Here is a 26,280-nt window from a genome sequence, read left to right as displayed (position 1 = left end):
GCACATTAAGCTATATGCATGAGGTCTTAGTGTATCATGTACAGTTGTACGTCATGATCGATCACATTGTATTAGGCCTTATCACACATGATTGTTGCAATGTTGCTACATATCCAGTGTTAATTAGCAGCAATAGCAAAAGCTAATTAACAACTGCATGCACCAAAAAATTTAGTCGTACGATACAACTGTACGTACGTATATACATGTCGAGCTTAGTCATTGCAGCAGCGGAACAAGTTGAACCTTTCCATGATGCGTCCACACTCAGCGCAGGCCACCGTCTCCGGCATAAGTCCGGTGACGGGCAACGTCAAACTGGAGCAGTGATGCGGGGCCTGCTTAGACACCCCAGCTAGGTATTCATTCAGTGCAGCCGTAAACCCTATCTCAATGTGCCTTGTCTTCCAAACATTGAACTCCCTCAAGCTCTTCAACATGAGCTCCCCGTTTGCCTTGGACATCTCAGCCGAACAAGTCCCAATCACCGCCCATCCGTGGTCGCTGGAACCGAAACTCAGCATTGATATTATCCCCTGCATTATGGCATCGTCTTTCTTCATAGCAACGGAATCAGTGCTCCCAAGTTCACTTGATTTCTTAAGCTTGTTCTGGAGTTGATGCCCTTTGGATTCCCACATGCTTTCCAGACGAGTCCAGAAGAACGAAATGAGGTGCCACTCGATCGTGTGGCTTAGATTCTCATCTTGAATGATTCTCATTATGTTCTTCACCGCTCTCTCCTTAGCCTTGTTGTTGCCCACGTAAAGCAATTCCAACTGGATTCCAGCTTCCCAAGCCGCACTTCTTGCCACCTTAGTGAAATTCCGGATCCAATTTATGTCTTCACCGCCGTACAAGCATAAGTGTTTTCTTTCGGTGATCTGAAATCAAAAACCAAAATTCTATGGATATGTGGTTCTTTTTAGGTAATTAACATATTAGAACTACAACTACAAACACGTATGTACCCAAGAAAGTATATTATCATCGATGGGGTCTGCCACAAGTTCAAGCCTCCATGTCTCCTCTTCCCAGAGCAATTCCTCCCTGGTTTTATTGAATGGAAATGCTATGCTTCCAAAAACACACATCATGTGTACAGCATTGTTGTGCACTATTTTACCTTGAGGGTCCATCACCACAAGCAAAGGCTTGTTCACAAAGTTCCATTTATCCTCCTTTCGGATGTATCGGATCACAGTCGGCGAAACTACTGAAGGGAGGTAAATCGAGTACCATTCCATAGCATTTCGAATGCTCTCGAACTGTTCGTACTTGTCTTCAGTCCATGAGTCCACAATCGGAACCCACACAATCTCATACTGGCTCTCCGGCTTCAATGGCTCGTGGCGTTTTTCCATGTACATTTGTTGGACGATCATGTACTCTTTTTCATGGAGGATGTCTAGGTCTGTGAGGAACAGTATCACAACTTTCCCCTTCAACATACCAATGTTCACCTGTTTGAACTATATACTGTGAAGAAGGTTCATTTATGATATAGTTTAATTTGAGATGAAGTAATATTTGAGCAAATTTACCCTTCTTTTTCTGTAGCAATCATAGAGTGCTGGCTGGTCATCTTTGAAAAACAAAACCTTTAAAGGCTTGATGTTGTCAACATGCGGGTTCTCTAAAATGTCTGCAATGGCAGCTAAAGCTTCATCATCTTTCTTCCTCTCTGTATTAGATGATGTTTCATTAGTTAATAGTTGGGAATGCATAAGCAAATAATACAATCTAGGTCTTGCTAAAATTTGGATCATCATCAGTTCATAATTGAAAATGAAAATCAGGTAACATATGGACTCACGGATGGCATCATTTAAACTGTTGATGGTCTCCTCAAGGTCGCTCTGGATAGTTTCGAGCTTTTGGATCGAAAATGATAGTTCCCATGTTTCAATATTGTAGCTGAAAGAATTCAAATACGAGAAGCTAGCTAGATTAACATTTAGCATCAACATTTACATTTTCTTTAGGTCAACGTACTAACACTGGATTTCTAAATTATTTCAGAGTCGTATATATGAAACTCAATTTTACTTTTTCTACTGTTTAGATTTATTTTTTCATTGGATTCAATACTAAATTACTTGAACTACGCGGGACTCCAGATCGATCGAATACCTTAGAATTTTTAAGAGATTAGGGTTTGATGATTTCAAGTGTAGAAACTTTAGGAATTAGCAAGAATAACTTACTCCGGATCCATGCTTGTGATTCCTACAAAATGTGATGCAGAAACTACTAGACTCCAAATTGTCCAGTAAACAGCAGTGGCAATATGAAAATCAGTTGAATTAGTGGTAGATTCTAGCTCGGGGGTTGAGTCCGGATCATGGCGAATCTCTTGTAACCGAATAATGAGCTTGGTCACTCTGAGCACGGCTTTAACAAGATTGTTGTAGGCTTCAAATTTCGACTTCAAATCAGTCTCTGCACGCTCCAATAACTCCGGTAATTGCTCGAGTTTTCCGATCTCTTTGGCGAGCGCATAAGTGGTGTAAAGCTGAGCCACAAGCCAAAGCTCACCATTTTTCACGGCAAAAGTTCCCAAGACGAGTACCACCTTTTCTTGCCAATCGTACTGGTGGACGGCGTATAAAATACCCATGGCTATCTTCTGTTTGTTGTCATCTTCCCCAGTCAGCCATTTTTTTGTAAATAACTGTCATATTAAGCAGGCATTAATATGTGTGTTACTTACTAATTAACAAACTTCTTTGAAAGACCATGCACAACTAATTAGCATCTGATGAGATATACTTGTCAGTAAAATCAAGAAATTCTTTTCAAAAGCTAATTATACGTGATCATGCACCATTAGGTTAGCTAGAGTAAAGTTTTCTTCTTATTCTTCGGAGAGGAACGTAGTAGTATCATATGGAAATCATATGCATTTTACTATAAGCTAATCTAAATGAACATAAATTGACCTTGCCGGAAATTGCAATAAAGACGCTGGTTGGAACACCGTAGCTTCCATGCCGGCTACTTGGACTCGCGAAATGTTCCATGGTTTCCTGCAAGGTGTCCTCATATGCACCTTCAGGTATTGTTGATCCCTTTGATTCAAAAAAAAAAAAAGAAGGAAGGTTAGGATAATTTGACGTGATCTTATTCATAAAACCAAATGATCAGACTAGGTTAGTTTATATCTATATAAATAAGAAGAGCAAGTGACAAGCACACACTATCTCCGGGGACTTACCGAAACATTGAAATGGATATCCGGTGTGTTGACATGGGAAAGAATAACCTCAGCGGCTTTTAGAACATGTTTCAATGAAATAGGAGTCGGATCATAGGGACGGTCATCATGAGATTCATCGATGAACAGAACTTGGCTGATGAGTGAACTGTCATCTGTTTCAAACTGACGACGGCCGTTTCTACTGAGCAGAGGAGGACGATAATAGTCGGCTCCTCTAGGAATGGTGTTGGGGGTCTTACTCTGAGGTACAAGAGCCATTCTTCTTTTCACAGAGGTGAAAGATCAGGCTCTAATTAGTTAGGTATATGGGAGAAGATTGGGCAGTATGCTTTGTAATTTGGATTCGATCATTTGATTTTAGTTATATGCCTTTACAAGTTCCTATAAATTTGAAAGAATAATTAACATGTAGATCACAAAACTGTATGTGCTACCTTGCTTCCACTCCCTAAAGTATTACACGAGGTTTTCTATCTATAGATTCTGATTTTTAAGCAAGTAGTACTGTGCTATGGAAGTATATGGTCGCATTCATTATCTTTTTCCAGCTTTACGAAAGGTTACTCCATATTCTTACTCTAAGAATGTTAACGTTATCTTATTCTTCCTTGTTGCTAGTTTTTTCTTTCTTCCTTGAATCCTTTTTGAACTTTCAAGTTCTATTTCTTCACAATCACTATGGAATTGTTTGATTAGTTATAAAGTTTTGTCAAAGTATCAAAGCAGTTTTCTCTTGTTCCTTTCAGTCCAAAAGATTTGCTACATTTAAACAAAACCACTTCGGAAAATTCTGCTGTACTGATGTGTATTCTATACAAACCCTATTTGTAGGCAAACACCCATCCCTGCTAGCATATGTTCCTCCTTTTTAATTGTTTATATGGGATACACATTAGTACAATTAGTACAATAGACAAACCCAACCACTACAGTTATTTTAAACCAAACAGTTCTCACATTTTAGGCAATGATGGGTTCGGCTGCTATACACATTTGTATGACATACATCAAGTTGTGAGCCGTCTGATCGTTTAACAAATCAAAATTCAAGACGATCGGACGACTCACGGCTTGATGTATGCTATACACATATATGTATATATAGTAGAAAAGTCCTAGGCAATGAACAAAATATGCAAATCTGAGCAGGCTCTAAATCATATTTTTACTATTTTATTTTTAGTTTGTTTCTATTTTTTTATTCAGTTCGAGTCCCTTTCAGTTCCGAACTCATACATGTGTTACAACATCTGTGTTACAACCTTATCTAAAAAAACATATGTGTTACAACACCAGAGGCGTCCGGCTTTCGGAGGCTTTGTGCTCCCAGACTTCCGGTATGAATTTTAATTGTGGTATATGTATTCCTGCATAGCTAAAGCATGGAAATGACAGATTAAGCTCATTTGGTCATGCACACGCATCAATATATAACATCTTACGGCCGGAAGGCCCTCGATAGAGATCGATCGTCGTTTTTTTGATAAGAGAGATCGCTCGTCGATGTTAGCTTGAACACTGAAGTTCTACTATTATAGTATTATTGATCAATTGCCTATCTTGATCAATTATTTGGCAGTACCTACGACGTTCTTGGCATTGATCGCCATTATCTGTCCCATTTGATTAATAGCTGCATGGGCAGAGAAATATGTACATAATGTACGAATCATCACCGGTCTCAATCAAGTCTCAACAATTATGACTTCCAAATAACACAAATGCAGAGGCAAAAAATGGAGAAATTCAATTACTTCTATACATACATACATACATACAGTTTTATTCCAAAGCGGGACACCACTTTGAAATTAAAGTGTGGTGCTCCTCTTTTCGCTCACTTTTATGTCACATTTTCATATCTCTACCGTTCAGTACCTAGAACATAGTGTGTAAATCATTTTTGTAAAATTTCATCTAATTTAGAGATCATTTGGGTACTGAATTAGATTAAATGAATCAATTAAACAAAATCTGTCCAAACGGAACCGTTTGTGTAAATCACAATTACAGAAGCTCAAATGATCTCCAAATTGGATGAAACTCTGCATGAATGATCTACACACTATGTTATAGACACTGAACGGTGGAGATGTGACCTAAAAGTGAGTGAAATAAGGAGCACCACACTTTAATTTCAAAAACGGTGTCCCGCTTTGGAAATGGTAACTTTTTGTTGTGAATGTTGTAAATTTCGTTCAATATAATCATAATTTTAGTTTAGTTAGTTGTAAACTGAATCTATAGTTAGTTAGTGTGTGTGGGTCATTCCAACGAGGGATCCATTTTTTTGTTCATTTATAGGGATATGGTATTTGACAAACTTCCTGATCACTAAATCACATCTCCACCGTTTAATTTGTAGGATTACATGAGTAGATCACTTCCACAAGTTTTCAAAAGATTTAGTGATCGTTAAGTCATCCAAATGTTTGATTTATTTTTAATGATCTTGAACGGTGTAGGTTTGACATAAGTATTAAGTTTTTTGTTTTAATCTTATTCATCCAAGCCTATTAAAAAAACAGATCTAGTGGTGTGAGTCTATCCCTAAAAATGACATAAAATAGGTATCTCTCGTTAAAAGGACTATATATATATATATATAGACACACAAACATCCCGCATCATAGGCAACCCACAAAAAATAGAGCCAAAATAAGAACATGCAGATCAATTTATTTGAAATGAAAATCCACACACTAGCAAGGCGGCCTCCATATAAGCAGGCACCGCCTAATAGTTTAGATGTTACACTTATTATCACACATAACAGCAACATCGAATATTAATTAGCATCATAAGCTAATTAATTTTTAAAAATCAATGTATCCTGAAAATCACTGGGAACAAGCTAGAGTACTTCAAGTAGTACTCGATCTGTAGCCAATTTCTCAATCGGTGCAGCAGCGGAACATGGTGTACCTTTCCATGAGACGACCGCATTCAGCGCAGGCCACCGTCTCAGGCATGAGTCCGGTGGCAGGCAATATGAGATTGGTGCAGTGATGGGGGGCACTCTTATACACCCCAGCTAGATGGTCATTCAGTGCAGGTGTAAACCCTAACTCTCGACGCTTTAACTCCCACGCCGAGTACTCCTTCAAGCTTCTCAACATGTGTTCCCCATTAGCCTTAGACATGTCTGCAGAACCAGTCCCGATCACTGCCCAACCGCGCTCGGTGGAACCGAAGCTCAGCAGTGATATGATGCCCTTCAAGACAGGGTCGTTTCTCAGACTGAAACTGTCTGTGGTGCTAAGCTGACTTGAGCTTAAGAGCTCGTTCTTAAGTTGCTGTCCTTTGGATTGCCACATGCTCTCTAGACGAATCCAGAAGAACCAGATGAGGTTCCAGTGAAGGACGTGGCTTAGCTTCTCTTCTTCAATCATTCTCATGATGCTCTTCAACTTTTGCTCCTTAGCCTTGCTCTTCCCCACGTATAGTAATTCCAACTGGATCCCAGCTTCTAAAGCCACACTTTTTGCAGCCCTTGTGAACTCCCGGATCCAAGTTATGTCTTCTCCACCATACAAGCAAATGTATTTCCCTTCGTGAATCTGAAAAGTAATTTCTTCATTATCAAAAACATAATCTAATAATACTAGTTTTTAGAGATACTATCGTACAGGATATATATCTCACTTGAATTTAGGGTACACATTTTGGTTATGTACCCAGGTAAATAAGACATTACTTTTAAACATACGTACCCAGGTAACTAAATTCTGATCGAGGGAGTCTGCCAAAAGTTCAATCCTCCATTTCTCTTCTTCCCAGAGCAACCTCTCTCTGTTGTTGGTGAATGGGTAAGCTGCGCTTCCAAAGACACACATCATGTGAACAGCATTGGTGTGCACAATTTTGCCTTGAGGGTCCATAACCACAAGCAGAGGCTTCTTCACGAAGTTCCATTTGTCCTGCTTTCGGATGTACCGGATCACAGTGGGAGAGACGACTGAAGGGTGGTACACGGAGTACCATTCCATGCCATTTCTAAGGGTCTCGAATTGTTGGTACTTGGCTTCAGTCCAGTTGTCCTCAATGGGAACCCAGACGATCTCGTACTGGCTCTCTGGCCTTGTCGGGAACTGGCGTTTTTCCGAGTACATTTGATCGGCAATCATGTACTCGTTCTCTTGAGCCACGTTTAGGTCTGAAAGGAACAGTATCACAACTTTCCTCTTCAGCACATCAACGTCCACCTGCATATATATGTTTTAGTTAACTATTATGCATGAGAATATATATATAAAATGTTTTAAGAAGATGGAGATATATATTCGAGTGAGATTGAAAAGAAAACCGTACCCTTCTCTTGTTGTAGCCATCGTATAGTGCTGGCTGATCATCCTTGTAAAATAAAACCCTCAAAGTCTTGGTGTTATCAACGTGTGGTGTTTCTAAGATGTATGCAATTGCAGCTAAAGCTTCGTCGTCTTTCTTCCTCTCTACACCAGACAGTTACCATAAAGTTAGGTCAAAATGTTAAATTATAGGACATGGTACGTAAGATAAATAAGGTATAAGATAAAAAGTATAATGAACTCACGGATAATATCATATAATCGGTTGAGGGTCTCCTGAAGGTGGCTGTGTATATTTTCGAGCTTATGGGACAAGGATGATAGTTCCCATGCTTCAGTTACGTGGCTGAGAAAATCAAGCACAAACTATATGTCAGTCTTTCTTTCGTGTTTTCACGTTGGGAAAATTTTAAGTTGGTTAATTAACAAGGCATATACGTATCCAAAGATCGAAGTTTAACCTAACACAAGCATCTAACTTGTTTCTAGAGCAACAGCAGGGTAGGATGATTTCAAAGAGTAGAAACTTTGATGTTTAAGATTTAGTGAGAAGGACTTACTCTGGACCCATGCCTGTGATCCCCAAAAGCTGTGATGCAGCAATGACAATACTCCGAATTGTCCAGTAAACAGCTGTGGGGATATGAGCAGTACCGGAGGTGGTAGATTCTAGTTCAGGGGTCAAGTGCGGATCACGGCGAACCTCCTGTAACTGAACAATGCACTTGGTCACTTTGAACACGGTGGTAACCAAATTGTTGTAGGCATCAAACTTTGATTTCAGAACAGTGCTGGTGCGTTCGAGTATCTCCGGCAACTGTCTCAGTGTTCCAACAGCTTTGGCCAGTACGTTGGTGTTGTAAAGCTGAGCCACAAGCCAAAATTCACCATCTTTCACAGAGAAAGCTCCCAAGGCAAGCACCACCTTCTCATCCCAGTCATAATTTTGGACGATGTGTAGAATGTCCATTGTTGTCTTGTTTGCATCTTCTCCACTCATCCACTTGCAGAATATCTGTCATATATGTAGCATGCATCAAAATTTGTAGAACCCTAAACAATTTACTCCTGAAGATAGGGTGTGATATGTTGTGTTACACTGATTTCGTTAATGACCAATATACAAATTCATTTTCACAACATATATATGATTATCGATCGTACGTACGTAAAAATCACAAGATTCTAATCACAACATAATGCAAATTAACCTCGCAGGAAATTGCATTAAATAGGCTGACTGGAATTTCATAGTTGTCATGAAGGCTACTCAGGCTAGCAAGGAGAGCCTTCTCATGATGTTCCAAAGCTTCTGTATGTGCACCTGTGGGTACTACTGCTGATCCCTAACGCATGAACAAACATACAAGATCAAAATTCATGAGCAATATCTGATTAATTAAACAAAATAATAATAATAATAAAAAAAAGCATAATAAAACCTTGAAGTAAAGCAAGTGAATGTACATGCATGATACTTACTGGAACTAGAAGGTTGGCATGGACATCAGGTTTGGTGACACGAGAGAAAATGACATCAACAGCTTGAAGAATATGTTTCAAGGAAACAGGAGTAGAATCATAAGGACGATCATGAGATCTATCAGTGTCCATAACTTGGGTGATCAATCCACTGTCATCTGATGTCAATGTTGATAACTGGCGACGCCCATCCCTACCGAGCTGCTGATAAGGAGGCTTACGGTAATTGTCTCTGCGCAGGGATGAGGGTGCCTTAGTTTGAGGTACAAGGGCATTCTGAGCTGCATAGGTGTTTTGAGGCACCGGGGCGCTGTTTTGATAATTGACCTGATTCTGAGGTAGATAGGCCATTTTGGTTTTTCACGAAGGTGGAAGCTAGAACAGGCTGCAAGTGAGGAATTAGGAGAAGTGTTGCCTGCTAATGGTTTTGGTTTTAGCTAGATAGCTGGACCTTATATATAGGTCATCGAAAATGCTAAAAAATTGGCGCGAAAACCATGTTCTGCTACCTTGCTTCGATTAGGGGTTAGATATTGATTTTATTTAGACAAGGGCTTGGACACCAAGATCTAAGGTAACTGTTTGGTCTCATTCAAAATCTTTTTTCACCTTCACAAAAGGTCACCCCCAATATTCTTACTCTAGGAATATAATCTAACGTATACTGCTGCTCAGAGTCAGGACACAGCTGGATATTCTTCAAGATGTTACTCTCAAGTATTATAGATTTATAGCACAGATTGTATTACTATCTAGTTAGAACAACAGTATGAAGCTAGTCTACCACTTCATGAAAAATTTGAAATTATGTATTGGCATTTGACACGATCAACAATATCTCATTAATACTTTCATCGTTGGCTCATGGATGTGATTCTTCATTCTTCTGATACAAAAAATCAATGTCGATCGATCTATGCTATCCTTACATTATTCTGTTTAGTGTAGATTTGCAAGATCATATTTGTATAGCTTCACTATAATACATTAGGTCTCAAGTAGGTCTCATCATCGATCTTTCCGAGAATATGACCTGTAAAAGAATGCTCTAAAAGACTCTTCTTATATATGTAACAGAAAGAGAGTTTTAGTTTGGTACCTTTGCACTCAAAGTATAAGCTATGCTTTCCATTTACAAGAAAAGCATACAAGCGTAACCTACTGATTAAGCTGGTTTTCTTTACTGAAGTTTCCTAAACCTTATTCCTTGTTTTCATTACCGATTAAAGTACTTCCAAAGCTTTTGTCATGCTCTCATGATCTCATTCTGGGGGACCATATATACATGTTATCTGCTTTAAATATTCAAAGCATAACGTATCTAAGAAGAGACAAGATGAGAAAGCTTTATGCATGACAAGAAACAAAGAGAAAAAAGGTTATATATGCGATGCAAATAATAGGAAAAGGAATGTAAGATATGAAAACAAACAGAGAAATGGAATATCCACAATTATGAAAGAAAAAAAAATTGTAAGAGGAAAAGAAAAATTTCATGAAGATGGTCCCAAAACATAAAAACCTTCAGAAATGAAGTAACGAATATCCAGAATTTCATCTTCATATTCAAGTTTTAATGATGATCACCAGCGACTCCGCTGCGAAGATCAAATTCATGTTGCGTATATGTTTTGATAAAACAAAACTTGCAGCACAAAAATAAAATAAAATAAACCCTTGATGTTAAAGCTTGCAGTAGTACTATGTTGGTGCGGAAAAATTTGGGTAGAAGATTTCCTCACTAACCAATCTTAACTGGAGCGGGAATGAAAGCTTTTTCTCCTTTTGATTATAGATATGAAAATGGACCAAAAATTCACCAGCGAAAATGTCTCTCCCAATCTAAAATCTCCAAAATGTATTATATGGTGCTCTCCGACTCACCTTTCTCTTTTTTTTTCTTCCCTTTTCAGATCCTCTTCCAGTCATATTTATAGCCATCACTCCTTGACCCTTAATGTTGAGCACGAGTGGATCCACGACTTCGTATTATGGATATCATGGAAAAGCTCCACTACCCTTTCTTCCCGTTGTCCCGTTCTATTTCACTTCGTCCTCAACTTGCCGCATCTCTCTCTCATGCGACTTGATTTGACCGACACCCTATCCGGCCACAACCTGACTTGATCGCTGCACGATCCACGTCTGCATGATTTTCCTTCAACGTGACCAACTTCCACTAAATCACGTTCATCCAGCGCCACTCCATAATTTCCTTTGTTGCCACGTTCTCCTTCACCTTGACTGGATCAACATGCTCCTCGAGCCTATTCATCCATTACCCATTTCATTCTCCTCACGGCCCATTTACTTACAACCTAATTTGTTCACCATGCGATTCGATCACGGCCCAATCCATTCGTGGACGGGTTGGGACCCAAAACTTCTTGGGGCCATACCGGATTTGACCGTGACCAGATTGATCACGAGATGATTTTACTCAAAGTTTGACTTTTCATGTATAAAGGGATGTTCATTTGTATTTAAATCTTATGGTGAAAATATTTGCACCCACATACTATAGTTGATCTTTAGCTCATTTCCGAGACCACTTCTAGCTTTTCACTCACTCTGAACTTGCCAATTGCAAAAACTTGATCACACTCCTTGCGAATTGCCAACAGAGTATACAGATGTATTTTTTCATCTATAGCCATAATCATATACGAGCTTCATAGTTGAAGGCACTTTCTCTTCAAGCTTCAGCCTAGCATGTCTCTTAATGTCTTCAATATTCTCCCGACTGTGAGAATAAACATTTGAGTCTTTGAGAACGAGTTTCTCGAGATCAATAGCATTCTCTATCAAATAGATGACAAGTTCAAAATCACTTGTGCGACCAAAATACTCTTCCACTTCAACTATTTTGAGCTTCTATTGGATACCTAATAATGTTGCAACTTCAACACGAGTTTGCCCAAGTAAGGAGATGCCTGAATGAACGAGGCTAATTGAAGAACACAGCAAACATCGTCTACCTCAAAGCGTAATTCCAAATGCCTGAGATTTACTAACATAGTAAGTACATAATTCTTCTTCTCGATCTTGCGTGGACGCATTTTAAGAACCTCTAGCTGAGAAACACAGCATGAAAGTTGTTCCAAAACAATCATTGTATGATCTACAGTGAAAGAGTAGGAAATAGATACCTCAGCAAGAAGCGGTACATTCCTGAGAACCAATTCAAGTTGATTATCTCATATCCAACATAACTAAGTGAGACAAGGTTTGAATCAGAAATCTCAATGACTTTCATCTTGAAACACATATGTATGTCTAAGTACTTCAATGCAATTGATGGACCAACAACTCTTAGCTTCTCCAACTTCCTGGAATAATGCACTGATAATCGTTCAAGAAGTGGACAGTTGGACATGAAGCACTCAAGAATCTCCCACTCCTTCCCCCCCCCCCCCCCCCGCCCCCGACGACTTGAATATCTACGAACTTGATAGCTTTGAGTCCCTTAAATCCAGAAGTGTATGCACAAGAGTGTGGACTAATTAGTTCATCATGAGGTTCAAAACACAAGTGGTTCAAAGCAGACCCAGTTTCTATATACTGGGGAGAGAAGCATAGCTCACTTCAATCTTTCCACCTAATTCAAGCCTTTGAACTCCCTTCTTTTCTGCAAGTTGAACCCATTTCAATAATCGACCTCCTAAACATAAGAGATCCGGGATCAAAACAAACACTAAAATGTTTAATATGTGAGCCTCTATATTGTTGCACCACACTGTTCACCCAATCGATGTAACCAAACCTAAAGGGAAAGATGAGATTCATAGAAGAGGCCCATAAGTAGCGCCATCGAGAAGAAAGAACACTAGTAGCTGCTGCTTCCTTCAACGCCAAGAGAGACAAAATACTAACAAGAATGTCATCGGGCAATTCACTGATTCGATCCACCAAACAACCCTTACCCTTGTCTTTTGCGAGTTGAGAAGTTAATCGAGGCTTAGTTCTAAGTTCTAACCATTGAATCTGTCTCCGTTTTATCAGTAATATTTCCAGGTCTGACGGCTGCGCCTGAGGCGCAATAGCATGAAAGAGTGCGGGTAAGGGTTAGGGTTTGTTTTCAATGACAGATTTCTTAGCTTGGTGTGTAAATGGGGTTAATTTTAAGGTCTTTTCTTACAAAAAAATAGAAACAATTTTCTCTGTGGAAACAAAAGTGAGCCAAAGGCCCAAAATCTCACCGGCTCCTAGGTATCAAAGTAAGTCAAAGGCCCAAAGTCCATCATAGAAGAAAAACTAAAAGGCCCAAAGGCCTAAACAGCCAGTCCTCGTTCATTTTTATTTTTATTTTTACATAACAAAATACAAAAGAAATAAAGAAGAAATAATTACAACTGGAAACTGTGAAAAAAATACTAAGCCTGTGAGTATCAAAATTGATAGAAGTGAGCGTAGACGAGGGTAATTGATTATGCCAACAAGCAATTAGACTTGAGTGATCAATATCCGGAAGGATTCTTAGCCTTTATCAACTAGACAATTTACTTCTAATCAAACATGAGTTAAAGTAATTTATTATAAGTGTTGAGCATGTTTACACCCGAACTAATATTTACCGGACATTAAGTGTCGAGTGAATATGGTTAAAATCCGTGACCCAGCCGTATATTATCGATAGACTCAAAATATATGAATTAGCGACGGTTGACCTGCCTACAAAGTCATGCGAGCTGGGCAAAAGAGTTTGCATGCGAAGGACTTCACATAGAATGAGGATTACTACTACAACTTGCCACTCGCTTTGATTAGAAGCAGAAAGTTAATTGCACTTCGCCACGAAGATTACTACTACAACTTGCACATCCACGTGCTAGCATGCCCGCTACCAAAAGAGACTGGTGTAAGAGCATCTCTAACAGCTTCCTCAAAATTTCTCTAAAATAGGGAAGCAAAAGCTAAAATCTCTAAAAAAATAATGATCAAAATCTAGCAGCTCTCCATTTTAAAGATTTCAGCATTTAATACAACAATAAAATATAATATATCATCATTAATTATAACAAAAAATATTATATATTTCATTGTAACAATATACTACCCAATAAAATATTTTATTGTTGTCTTAAATTCGTTGGAGCACATGAAGAATTTAATTTTGGGAAAAGAAGGCTTTGCTGCAAATTTGGGGAATGAAAACTTCTTTTTCTTCTTCATCCCTCTTTTAGGGAATGGGATGGGGAAACTGTTGGACTTAAAAATAGCTATATATTCCCAAAAATTGAGAATTTAAAAAAATTAAAGAAGCTGTTGGAGATGCTCTAACATATCCTAACCCGCTAGAGCATAGCCAAAACTAAAGCAAACATTCTATGTCTTGAACAACTAAGCTTGATCTCCAAGGAGTCAGTCTTCTTGCCTATCTAAACGTGTTGAGGAATATTTCTACAATATCATACTAATGAGCTATTCAGCGGTAACATATATTAAGGGCACAAGTATTTTACTACAGAATGAAATAAAATGACACCATGATTTTAGTGTACTTCAGATATAGTTAGTAAATCATTCATATTTGAAAGAAAGGTCATAACACTTGAGCAATTACATCATTTATAGATAACAAACTTCTTCATGGGGTGCTTACACTTGCCACAAACTACCATTCCTTGGAGCACTGGTTCTTCACTAGAGAGAGTGACATCATAGTCATGACCACAAGGTCCAGAAAGAAAAGATGGTTCAAGGGAATTTCTAAGTGCATTCATGAACCCCAACTCTGCAACACTCCCACCCCATTTGGGAAACATGTCAAGGCATTCCATAAGCTCTGGCCCTTCAAGTCTGACCATATCCATGGATTTAGATCCTCTCCCTATTACTGCCCAGTTCTTGTCATTGTCATCCATATCTACCAGTGCTGACACCTCATCTAGAACATGGTCAGTAGTTTCCGGCGTTCCTAGTTGGAGTTTTAATCTTCTTATACTTTCCAACCTAAGCCAGAAGAACTGAGATTTTATAAAAGACAATACACTGCTTAGTTGTTTATAATCAACCACAGTTAAAATGTTCCTCATTTGTTGACTCGAGTTTCTTTTGCCAACATACACCATCTCAAGATTTACTCCTGCACTTTTTATAATCTCCATCTTGCCAGTGAATTCTAGGATCCAATCTATGCTGTTGCTTCCATAGATGCAAATATTTCTGTCTTCTTCTACCTGAAACCAGTGCAATCTTAGCAGCTTAAGAACACCCCCAAAAGAAGAATAAGATATTAACCGAGTATATATGAAAGAACAATGAGGCTTCATAGTTAAGAATCTTACCCACTTGGTCAAAATAGGGTCAATTGCATCAACCATAAATTTCAAGGTCCAGTTCTGTTCTTGCCAAAGTTCTTCTTCTCTTGAAGCTGAGAAAGGGTATGCAATGACACCCCAGATAATTAGCATGTCAAGTATATTTTTGTTTGTGACATTCCCTTGTGAATCCAACACAACCATGACCGGCTCGTTTTTGTAGTTCCATGCTTGTTTTATAAATGTCACCACTGCTGGGTTAAGAAGCCAGGGTTTCCTTATCGAGTACCAAGGTAAAATACTAGATAAAAAATCAAAGATTGTTGCATCAGCAGTGGTCCATTGACTGGAAACTGGAATTGGGATCCATATGATCTTGTAACTTCCTTCTACATTCTTGTAGTCATGAGGATAATTATGTGTTTGCTGAACCAGCAAGAGTGTTTCGTCTATAGGAAGGAACTCTGGCCTTGAAAACAAGAGTATGACTATCTTGCCCTTCAGATCAGATACACCAAGCTGCAAAGAAATCCGAGTGAGATGGTAAACCAGTTGAACTTATATTGCAAAGGGTCAAAATTAGTTTCCATTTTGGCAGCCTATATGCAGTTCTGTTGAAGAGAGTAGAGAATGAATTATCAGCAGGAATACAGTAAATAAGGCTTTTTGATGTTTTAAGCATCTCGATTTATTAATAGCTAGTATTATGCTTGGGATGGTATCTTGAACTGAGTAGGATTTTATAAAACACACCTTTGCTTGTGAGGAGCAATCCTTGAGTGGCAAGTCATCCCTCATAGCGAATAAGAGGCTAAGCACCTCTTGGTTGTCCACATGAGTTTCCTTAAAGACATTCATCAGCTTCCAGTATAGCTTTGTCTCTACAAGTTTTGCCAAAAATATCATGGTTAGTACCAAGTATAGTCCCATACCCACAAAATATATATATAAACTAAGGATTAATGTGTATCATCCTGTAAACATTGATCGACCAGTAATTACCTATTTGCTGATGACAGATTTCCACCTGCTGTCTGAGGTGACTGTAAATGCTGCGCAGGCGATACACCAAACTTAAGATCTCCCATGTTGCAATTATTGTTGAATCTGAATACTTCAAGAAATAATACCTTTCGTAAGTATAAACCAAACCATGTAGTGAATAGGAAAAACAAATCAACTAAAGCGTGCAGATATAAATAACTTATAAAGGCTAACAAAAGGAAGGAACATGAACTTGCTCAGATTTAATGGATGTTGAGTCTGTGATTTGAGAAGAGCATCTCAAGATGCCTCTAACGATCCAGTAGGCAGCTATGTAAATGATAGATTTTGTAGCATACTTTGCCTCATGATCCAACTCCACATGTGAAAGGGGTAGCTTTTCAAAATTGATGATGTACTTTGTTACATCCACCATTGCATTGACTAACAAACTCAAGGCCTTGAACCGAGGCTTCAAAGGACTCAAGTCAGCAGGCAATTGCTTAAGCATCGCTACTGATAATGCCAAGGGGTTACTTGAGCAAAGATGTATTAGGAGCCTAAATTCACCGTAACTTGCTACAAAAGGTGCAAGTACTAATACCACTTTTGCATCCCACTTGTAACTTCCAAGCAAATCAAATAATATCATTGTTCTCTCGTGTAGATCTTCTTCATCAGGCCACTTGCAAAGTATCTGCCATTGTAACATATTGATCAAAACTAATTGTATCTGAAGTTCTGAACTATATGACGGAGAAAAAGAGGTTGAACTGCATACCTCATGTGAAATTTTACCAAAGGTCTTTCCAAGCGGTTCTTCTAATCCGACCACTTCCATGTTATTTACTAAATTTACATCATCAGGAACCTGAAAGCAAGTGTTTGATGAGATCAAAAGCTTGGAATAGCTTATAAAACTATATCACTGAGATGTAAACTACAGACCCCATGTACTTGTTGTACCCCTACATAAGTACTATATATATGATATATCTGTAGTGTATTTCTCTTCTTCATTTCTATTTTTGTTGAAACTTGAAAGCAAGCAATATGCTAAAAGTCACAATCTTGTTCTAAGGGAACCCAAAAAAAAAAAAAATTATTGTTAAGAATGTACTGCAAATGTGTAACCAATAGAAAATTACCTCTTCTGCTGTAGTACATAGCATGGTGTTCTCCACAGCACATAAAAATAGCTCAGAATCAAAATGACGACCATCCGGATCATGACTAAGCAGCAGCTTCTTAATCAGGACTTCTTCTGCTAAAGATGATATGGATTGTGGCAAGAAGGGATCAGCTCCAAGCATGTTCATGATGACCAAGGTGATATTGGTGAACCAAAGGACAAGTAATGCATGTATGAGCTAGCTTATCAGCTTTATGCAAAGAAGTAAAGAAGAAGAAGAAGAAGAAGAAAAGCCGGTGAATGCTCCAACTTGATTTGCCTGGATAAATCTAGCTCTCTCACTACAATTCCGAAAACTATTGCACAAGACCGCCTTTTGAGAAAGGTTGCTATTCAAGATTTTTGAGTCACCAGACTCACATTTAAAGCTTTCTCCTTTGCACTTTGCTTTATAGTAGTTGTGAAGAAGGCAAGAGGGATTATTCTGTGGATCAGTTCAAGATATTATGGATTGCTATGAGTGAAGTACTTGAGGTGTGTTTTGAAGCAACATCTCATAAACAAAAGGGTCTTCAACCTTCTAGCTTTTGGTGCTACAGAAGTAAAAAATAAAGCATAATTAATCAAGTGATAACAAAAAAGATAGACCTGCAGACCAGATTATAGCATATCCAAATATGTGGTTTGGGACACTTTTCTGGTTTGATATTTCCCTAAAATGGATTCTTTGGTATTGCTTTTCAAGCTTGACGGTGAAGTCTTTAAAAATGGATTCTTTGGTATGACTGAAGTGATTCTTAGGTTTGCACTTGGACAAGAAGTGATTCTGAGCAGGGACCAAATTAGTCAAAGCATGCAGCTGCTGATGAAATCCCTTTAACAGTCATATCTTGATTTAAGAAATTTTGTTGCACTTTAAGCCCCTAACAAATTCACATAAAGCTGGAAGTTCTATAGTGGTCCTCTCGAGTCGAAATCTATTAGATTAGTCTGGATTTATAGTTTTTCACACACCATGAACTTATCCAACGACTCAAGAACTTGTTTGAGTCGGATTCGTACCCAAAGTGCTATGACTGCTATCAGATAATCAAGTTCATCTTCGGCAGCATTTCGGCAGAAACAACGAACTAAAGAGCAAAAGAAAGCAAACAAAATACACATTCTTTTAACAGAGGAAACTCTCTGCTTCTAACAAAAGCTGGAATCAGTGGAATGTCTTAAGTACACAGTGTGTATCTACAGATACCATGTGGGTGATTAAGATTAGGTGACACTAATACACATACACAGTGGTTACAACATACGAACGGCTATGAATGACTAAGATTTCACCGTGTACTTACAGCAACGTGTATACAATAATTATGTGCGCTTCTGATATATATTCCCTGAGTTTACATGGCCAACTGCTATCAACTATCATTTATTTTCTTGCTGTTTTGCTTCATCTTTTAATTTAAAGCCTGCAAAGGTCCCCTACTCCAGATTCTCTTAATTACTATTACTAACCATCTCCTTAAGTACTATCCAAGTTCCAGCTAATCTCTTTATTACCTTTATCAGTTATCAACATCTTCAAATTTAATCATGGGTCGAAGTGTCAAACAATCAGGTGACAACATTAATTATAGGTCCTTACCAATGCAGCTCATATTAACCTCTGCTAATCCAAGCACTAATCAAACCAAAGTCTAGCTAGCAGAATAAGCAAACACAAACCTGACCAAAAATCATGGGTTTTTCAGTGATTCTGAACTGGCTACATTTCTGGGATGTAGCAGCTGCCTTGATGGGCCTGTTCATATTTAGTTGCTTGCTTCAGAGGTTCACCAACAAAAATGGTCCAATGTTATGGCCAGTTTTGGGGATTGCACCCTCCTTGTTTATAAATGCACACACTATCTATGATTGGGCTACCATGGCTCTGATCAAAGCAGGGGGAACATTCCCCTACAGAGGAGTGTGGTTTGGAGGATCCCATGGGATCATTACACTTGATCCTTCAAACATTGAGTACATGCTCAAAACAAGGTTCAAGAACTTCCCAAAAGGCAAGTATTACAGGGAGAGGTTTCATGATTTTCTTGGGGATGGAATTTTCAATGCAGACAATGATCTGTGGAAGGAGCAGAGAAGGTTGGCAACTTCGGAGATGCATTCGGGTCGTTTCATGGAGCATTCGTATGCGTCCATGCAAGAGTTGGTGCACAAGAAGTTGTTGAGGTTGATGGAGAAAGTGGTGGTATCAGGGAGTAGCATTGATCTTCAAGAAGTGCTTCTTCGGTTTACTTTTGACAACATTTGCTCTGTAGCTCTTGGTGTTGATTCAGGGTGCTTGGACCTTGATTTGCCTCAGATTCCGTTTGTGAAAGCCTTTGAAGAAGCTACTGAGCTCACTATGTTCAGATTCATGGTGCCACCTTTTGTGTGGAAGCCAATGAAGTTGTTTGGAATTGGATTCGAGAAGAGGCTCAAGGAAGCAACTAAAATAGTGCATTGTTTTGCTGAAAGTACAGTGAAGGATCGAAGGGAAGAGTTGATGAAGCTCGGTAGCTTAGAAGATCGTTCTGATCTCTTGTCAAGGCTTATGGACAATGAAAAGCAGCACTTTTCGGATAAGTTTCTAAGCGATTTCTGCATAAGTTTCATTTTGGCTGGAAGGGACACAAGCTCTGTAGGATTGGCATGGTTCTTTTGGTTGGTACAAAAACATCCTGAGGTGGAAAAGAAAATCCTCAAAGAAATCAATGAAATTTTAGGCCAGCGCCAATGTAACAAAAAAGAATTACCAGATGGTGATACAGTTTTTACAGTGGAAGAACTGAAGAAGATGGTCTATTTACAAGCAGTGTTGTCTGAGACTTTAAGGCTTTACCCACCAGTGCCAATTGACATCAAAGAGGTTGTAGAAGATGATGTGTTTCCTGATGGTAATATCGTCAAAAAGGGGGCTCGAGTTCTCTACTGCATTTACTCCATGGCTCGAATGGAGTCAATTTGGGGACAGAACTGCTTGGATTTCAAGCCTGAAAGATGGATTAACAATGATGGTGAGCTTCTCAGTGAGAATCAATTCAAATATGCTGTCTTTAATGGGGGTCCAAGGTTTTGTTTGGGGAAGAAGTTTGCTTATTTGCAAATGAAAACGGTGGCTGCAGCCACTCTGCTCAGGTATGAAGTTAAGGTTGTTGAAGGTCAAAGTGTTGTTCCAAAGATGACAACCACACTTTACATGCAGAATGGGTTGCTGGTGAGTCTTAAGCCTAGGTTGGTGACTACTATTGTGTAATGTTTAAGGTAACTCTTAGTATATCATAAGTTTGAAGCAAAGTTCTGCCATGGTTTTGGGCTATGGGAAGGTTCCAGCCTCCCAGGATATTAAATCAAAGAATGTAGCATCATTACCATTCCAAATAACATTAGCAGGATAGCAGCGCATCATTTTTATATTTAACTGATAATTACATGATTTGTACAGATGAACTCAAGCTAGTATCTGATTTCTTAAACTGCCTTCACAAATTACTTATTTCTTTACAATTTTTTACTATTAATATGTATGACCAAATAGTTAATCTAAACTTCATAAGACATTCATTCCAAGCATATCCAAGACAGAGTTGACCTGGAGAATGGGACTTGTAGACTTGGAAGTTAATGTGCTATCAACAAGACTGAACCATTGGCTTCCGGGGTCGCATGATTTATCTTTGCTTAAGCATTTGCAGGAATTTGTGACGATGGTGTTGCTGGAGTCTACATCTAGGCAAACTTCAGTACCGTCGGGAGTCTTCGACTGAAGGTGCAATTTAGAATCTGAAATGGTATCCCATTGTGAATTAGTGTCTGTACAAATTATCCCAACTGCTGCTGGCTTCCCTAGTTGATCAGCTTGTATGCAGAAATATGTTCCTTTAAGCGCTAGGACCTTCCTTGATGAATAGCTCCAGGCTCCGGACTGAGAGCATGGACCCAACTTCAATGGCCCCATGAATCCAACCTTGAGAAGGCAAAGGCCAGTGGATGGATGCAAAATAATCTTATGTTTCCTGACTTCAGATAATCCTGGCCCTGCAAAACAGCACACACACAATCTTAAGCTTGCTATCTTAACAGCACTGTCGATATGAATCCTAATGTGCAGTCATAAATCAAGCAGTGAACGTATCATAAGTACAAAAGTGCTAGAACACTCTACCTTGGAAAGGAGATTGGAGGACAGAAAGTCGCTGCAGCAAACTTGAATTACGGATTTCACCCCAGTTCCAGTTCAACAGCCCATAATACTCATTCATGCCAAGCACGCCACTCCTGAGATAATAACTTCCAACCAGAGTCCAAAGAGCATACTCCACATCAAGTTGAGCAGCTGCAGCTAGGAAGCAGTTTAAGTACCTATTGTCATTCACATTTGTTCCTCTTTGGTCAATCCCAAACTCACTCACAAATAATGGGAACCCTTTATCCAGCAAATACCCTGCCTTTCTCTTCACTTCACTGGATACACGCCCACAGACCTGGTTAGGGTTGCCATCCGCCCATGCCTGACCATCTGAAAAACCATACCAGTGCAACTCGTATACTAGTTTCCCCGGAAATGTAAGTTTTACTGGTCGGTTGTTAACGAAAGATAAGTCTGTGTCAAAATACAGGCCAGATAGAATCACAAGCACATCAGGGTTTGCTGAATGCACTGCCTCAGCTCCTCTCGGCATATACCTACCATATCATAGTTCATAGAAAGATTATGATTATGTTTCGAGGTTAATGTGCTCTTATCAGACATGTAGCAAACAAGATTTCACCTAACCATGGGTCCTAAATCAAGATAGAACAACATATCCTATCAAATTGTGCAGGGAAAGAAAAAAAATTCTCTGTTTCAACTTACTTGTACCAATCTTCAACATTCTGTTTGGGGCCTCGGAGCTCATTCCTCAAGCTCATGCCTACCACATTGGACACGCCTTTGAACAAGGTGGCCATCTGAGTAAGGCCCTTGATCCAAAGATCAGGGTTAAAGTACTTGTCCCCAAAGAAACCATTGTCATCATTGTTGCTGCAACACCAACCAGGCTTGCTTACGTGATTATCCAGTATAACCATCACATTGTTGTTGCCAAGGTTAGTAACCACTTCCTATAGGTCAAATTCATAATTTTCATCAGTAATTCCCCTTGCTTGAATTAATAAACCTACAGTAAGAAAGTAAAACTGACATATTTCAATCTAAAGTGCTATATATACACTTGTACAGCTGTACTCTTATACATAATTACATATAAAATAATTTGTATTTACCGTCAAATTTCTCAACCCACTTCAAATACAGTAAGTAATATAAGAAGGTATTTTTCTGCTTGACCCTAAACGATTCACTCTATAATGATAGGTTTATTTTTGAAAATATTGAACACTGTTGTATATTAGGCTATTAGCAGACAAATACATATGATCAACGTACCAGTACTCACTCGTAGAGTCGTAGTTCCAAGGTTCGTCACACTAGAAAATAAAATCAGTCACTGAGACTCTGAGAGTTGAGATTTTCATTGTGAAGAATAAAACCTGAGACTGCTAGGTAAAGATTTTTCGATGTGAAAGGGTAAAGATAACGGTGGCGTGCAAGACGCAACTACGGCATTATCCCACCATCATAGTCATACCTATCAGTCAATTACTGTACTATACAATCAATTATTTTCATAGAAAAACAAAAACCCTATCGTTCTTCACGTCATTGACGTACTTGGAAAGCCAAGTAGTAATCATTCATTTATCTTTGTAGCTGATTAATCAACTAAGCTTAGATTAATTGATCAAACAATTAGCATATAAGTTAACTTATAAAAAGAGCTAATCCTACGTACGTACATGTGTAGGTCACTGCAGAATATGATATACAATTCAGCAGAAACAAAAAATAATAAGAAATGAAAATGTAAAATATTGTTCTGGCTTGTTTTCATTTGGATCGATGATTTACCTGGAAAGCTTTAAGCAGAGGAAGATCGATGAGGGAGGGGTTGTTGGACTGCACCCCAGCAATGGATTCTTGGAGCCCTAGACTCTGAAACGACTGACGAACAGTGACGGCGGCGAGGGAGTCGTTGGTGGCCAAGTAGAGCGGCCATGTGAGCCTGACGCAGTTGAAGCCGAGGGAGGTGATACGCTTGGAGATGGAGTCGAGGGGCTGCTTGCTGAGGCCTTCAGCGACGACGGGGTCGAGATGAGACACCCAGTTCACGCACGCCAGCTTCACGCGCTGACCGTTCTCGTCGACGATCCACCGCGAGGAGGTGGAGAGGGGCAGGGCTGCGGTGGCGGTGAGGAGAGAGGTTAGTGAGAGGAGGAGGGTGAGGAGAGTAGTCATCGTGCCCATTTTGTTGGGGAGTCGTTGTGGTTTTTTCGGATGGATAGGGGGGAGAATATGAATGAAGTTGATCGTGTTATATAGTGTAAATTAGAAATGATGATCATTTGAAGGCCCACGACAGTGATGAGTCTGAATGAGTCATAATGTCATATGTAGTATTTTAGGTACAATTCAAAAAATGCAATGGATTTAACACTAAATAGAAATGTGAATAGCATGGGGAATTTTTCATGGAAGATCAAGGATTTCAAGGATCACTTATAAGTAAGGCAAAGTTCTTAGGTATATCGATTTGAATAAAAGACGTGGGTAACTTAGTGGAGTGTTGAAGAAATGGACTGCATTTGGTGGAAATGTTTGTGATAATTGTGTTGCGAGATATACCAAATTCGTAAAACTTCATTGTAATTTATAATTTCTTCAAAAAATTAATCTTTTGACGCAAAGACAATTAAATTATTAACTTTTATCTAATACTTAAGCAATTAAGGTCGTACATAATAGATCCGCAAACAATACAATTGACATATTTGTATGAGAATACATGTGTTAGAGTTCTTTAGCGATGTTCTTTTGGTGTTGTGCGTAATGACATCAACTACAATCAACAAGTTTTGCCCTAGTTATCAATGCTTTTACATAACGCTCTAGTGTTAGGTATGTCTTTCATTGTCTACGAGTTCTGATGGTCATTGTCATTATCAATTTGCCAGATCAAGGTCTTTCTTCTAAATATTTCCAACACAAAATTGTTACAATGTTACTATGTTCAAAATCTACAAATAAAGGAAATTACAAAAAACTTTGGTACCTCAATTCATATTTCATCATTCATTTTGGCATCTCTAATGTGTAATCATCATCAAAATCATGCAATTTCGTGTATAATAAGACAACGTGTAGGGATTGTAGGATGATTTATCACTCTATTAACAGCAAGCATTCAGTAGCCATTAATTTTTGAGAAAAGAGTTTCACTTCATCTCATTAGTAAGCAGTTGAACTGCATTATATAGAACTTGATTCTGTTTAGACTTTAGAGCCTCAATTTCTAGGAATATAGAAATGAATGGTTCTCTCCCTTTGGCTCGTATTTGGCAACCCTTGTTCAAACTTCAATTTTCTTTCATGAAGGGCAATTCTCTCTCGCGACGAGCTGTTCTTTCTTCCAATCGGTTCTCATAACCACTCATCACCAAATTCAAGTTCTTAAAGTTGGAAAACCTTTCAATTCCTTTATACCAATGCAAAAACCTTTAAGTTTGTTTTCATGTTTATCAAACTTCTTCATCAATTTATTACAATTACGGCTTCAGGTCTGGTTAATCAGGTTCTCACAGCTAATTAAAGTGCAGACAGCAGCAGTTTACCAGTAGCAATAAATTTAAAGGTTTCGTGGATGAAATGAGCAATGGTAAGATAATATTATGTGGGCAGAGATAAATGGAGTAGTTGAGTCGATGACAAAGAATTTCATGTCGCTCTTACTGCATTTAGCCATTGGCAATCGAGCATGTTTCTTGTGTTGATGTTGTAAACACGCCAAGTTATAGAGAGTGGTCACGTACGTAATTTATGAAAGCAAACAAAGCAATAAACATAGACAATGACAAAGAGGAATATATAAGATATATGCTACTGCTGTAGAGCTTAGACTTTTATGGACATGGACATACTTACAAGGCAATCCATATTATATCATGCTCTTCATGCTAACTATTCCTTCCAAGATATCAGATTAATTCTATATCTTGACGCTAAAAGTAAACCGTCCAGGAAGAAAGAGCTTTGCAAATCAAGTTTCCTTGCCTCAAAGAGATGCATGCTTTGCACGAATCATATGAAAACCAAATGCATGTCAATCCTTATCTACCGAAGTTCCGGTAGCTCCAATCATCTTTTGGGTACAGTCAGTCTGCATTTCTGCATTACAACACTTTGCTTAGCACCCCAGCAAAAAAGAGTAACCAACCGAAGCCAGAGCATCCGCAATAAATTTCGCTTTCGTCGGTGAATACTAAATATATATTGATCACAACTTATTTGGTTTAGTATAACTCTATATAAATTTCCAAGCCAACGAGAGAAAGGGTTGAACATGAAGCAGCTTGTGAGGGAGGGCAGAGATGGTGACAGAACACGGCGAGAGAAGAGTGTCCTTAAGTTTGTTTGTTTGTTTGTATTTTTTTTTAAGATGGGCCGATCAACCTGCCTAGGCCCAAACCGATTGGGTTCCGCCTAGCCCAACAAAAACTCCACCTAGCCCGCCTTAAGCCCAGACCATTATAGCATTGCGAAAAAAAAAAAAAAAAAAAATGGATAGCAGAACTGCCCCAACCAGCCAACCTCTATAACGGTCGTAAAAATCCAACGCCAGTACGAGGTCTTATATATCAAGGTCTGAAACACGACCACACGAACGCGCCAACTCAGCTTCCATTCCCTAACTCAAATTCCGAACACCAGTTCAAACCCTTTCAATCCAATCCTTCCTGTTCCGATTGCTCTTCAAGTTT

At 38.8% G+C, this 26,280-nt stretch overlaps 5 protein-coding genes across 5 annotated transcripts; all 5 read right to left on the bottom strand.

The window, feature by feature from the left end:
- Positions 1 to 215: 215 nt before the first annotated feature.
- Positions 216 to 3,478, bottom strand: LOC101309418. Its single transcript, XM_004310112.1, has 7 exons — positions 3,218 to 3,478; positions 2,943 to 3,071; positions 2,208 to 2,674; positions 1,817 to 1,917; positions 1,545 to 1,684; positions 972 to 1,442; positions 216 to 884 (listed from the first exon to the last, which is right to left on the bottom strand). Exons 1-7 carry the CDS (start codon positions 3,476 to 3,478, stop codon positions 216 to 218), a joined length of 2,238 nt encoding a protein of 745 aa, XP_004310160.1.
- A 2,636-nt stretch (positions 3,479 to 6,114) lies between these two features.
- LOC101309120 lies at positions 6,115 to 9,360 on the bottom strand. The gene is made up of 7 exons (XM_004310111.1): positions 9,010 to 9,360; positions 8,739 to 8,873; positions 8,088 to 8,542; positions 7,773 to 7,873; positions 7,532 to 7,671; positions 6,934 to 7,425; positions 6,115 to 6,780 (listed from the first exon to the last, which is right to left on the bottom strand). Exons 1-7 carry the CDS (start codon positions 9,358 to 9,360, stop codon positions 6,115 to 6,117), a joined length of 2,340 nt encoding a protein of 779 aa, XP_004310159.1.
- Positions 9,361 to 14,520: 5,160 nt separating this feature from the next.
- On the bottom strand, positions 14,521 to 15,438 carry LOC101307557. Its single transcript, XM_004309949.1, has 2 exons — positions 15,297 to 15,438; positions 14,521 to 15,188 (listed from the first exon to the last, which is right to left on the bottom strand). Exons 1-2 carry the CDS (start codon positions 15,420 to 15,422, stop codon positions 14,574 to 14,576), a joined length of 741 nt encoding a protein of 246 aa, XP_004309997.1. The 5' UTR covers positions 15,423 to 15,438; the 3' UTR covers positions 14,521 to 14,573.
- Positions 15,439 to 15,868: 430 nt separating this feature from the next.
- Positions 15,869 to 17,572, bottom strand: LOC101308835. The gene is made up of 6 exons (XM_004310110.1): positions 17,402 to 17,572; positions 17,035 to 17,124; positions 16,613 to 16,950; positions 16,272 to 16,399; positions 16,023 to 16,150; positions 15,869 to 15,880 (listed from the first exon to the last, which is right to left on the bottom strand). Exons 1-6 carry the CDS (start codon positions 17,570 to 17,572, stop codon positions 15,869 to 15,871), a joined length of 867 nt encoding a protein of 288 aa, XP_004310158.1.
- A 3,196-nt stretch (positions 17,573 to 20,768) lies between these two features.
- LOC101307271 (endoglucanase-like) lies at positions 20,769 to 23,806 on the bottom strand. The gene is made up of 4 exons (XM_004309948.1): positions 23,375 to 23,806; positions 22,280 to 22,527; positions 21,587 to 22,107; positions 20,769 to 21,459 (listed from the first exon to the last, which is right to left on the bottom strand). The coding sequence occupies exons 1-4, from the start codon at positions 23,768 to 23,770 to the stop codon at positions 20,972 to 20,974; spliced, it is 1,653 nt and encodes a 550-aa protein (XP_004309996.1). The 5' UTR covers positions 23,771 to 23,806; the 3' UTR covers positions 20,769 to 20,971.
- Positions 23,807 to 26,280: the final 2,474 nt, after the last annotated feature.

Source organism: Fragaria vesca, unplaced genomic scaffold, assembly GCF_000184155.1.
Source record: "Fragaria vesca subsp. vesca unplaced genomic scaffold, FraVesHawaii_1.0 scf0513160_u, whole genome shotgun sequence".
Lineage (NCBI taxonomy): Eukaryota > Viridiplantae > Streptophyta > Magnoliopsida > Rosales > Rosaceae > Fragaria > Fragaria vesca.
This window is presented reverse-complemented; position numbering and strand designations above follow the sequence as displayed.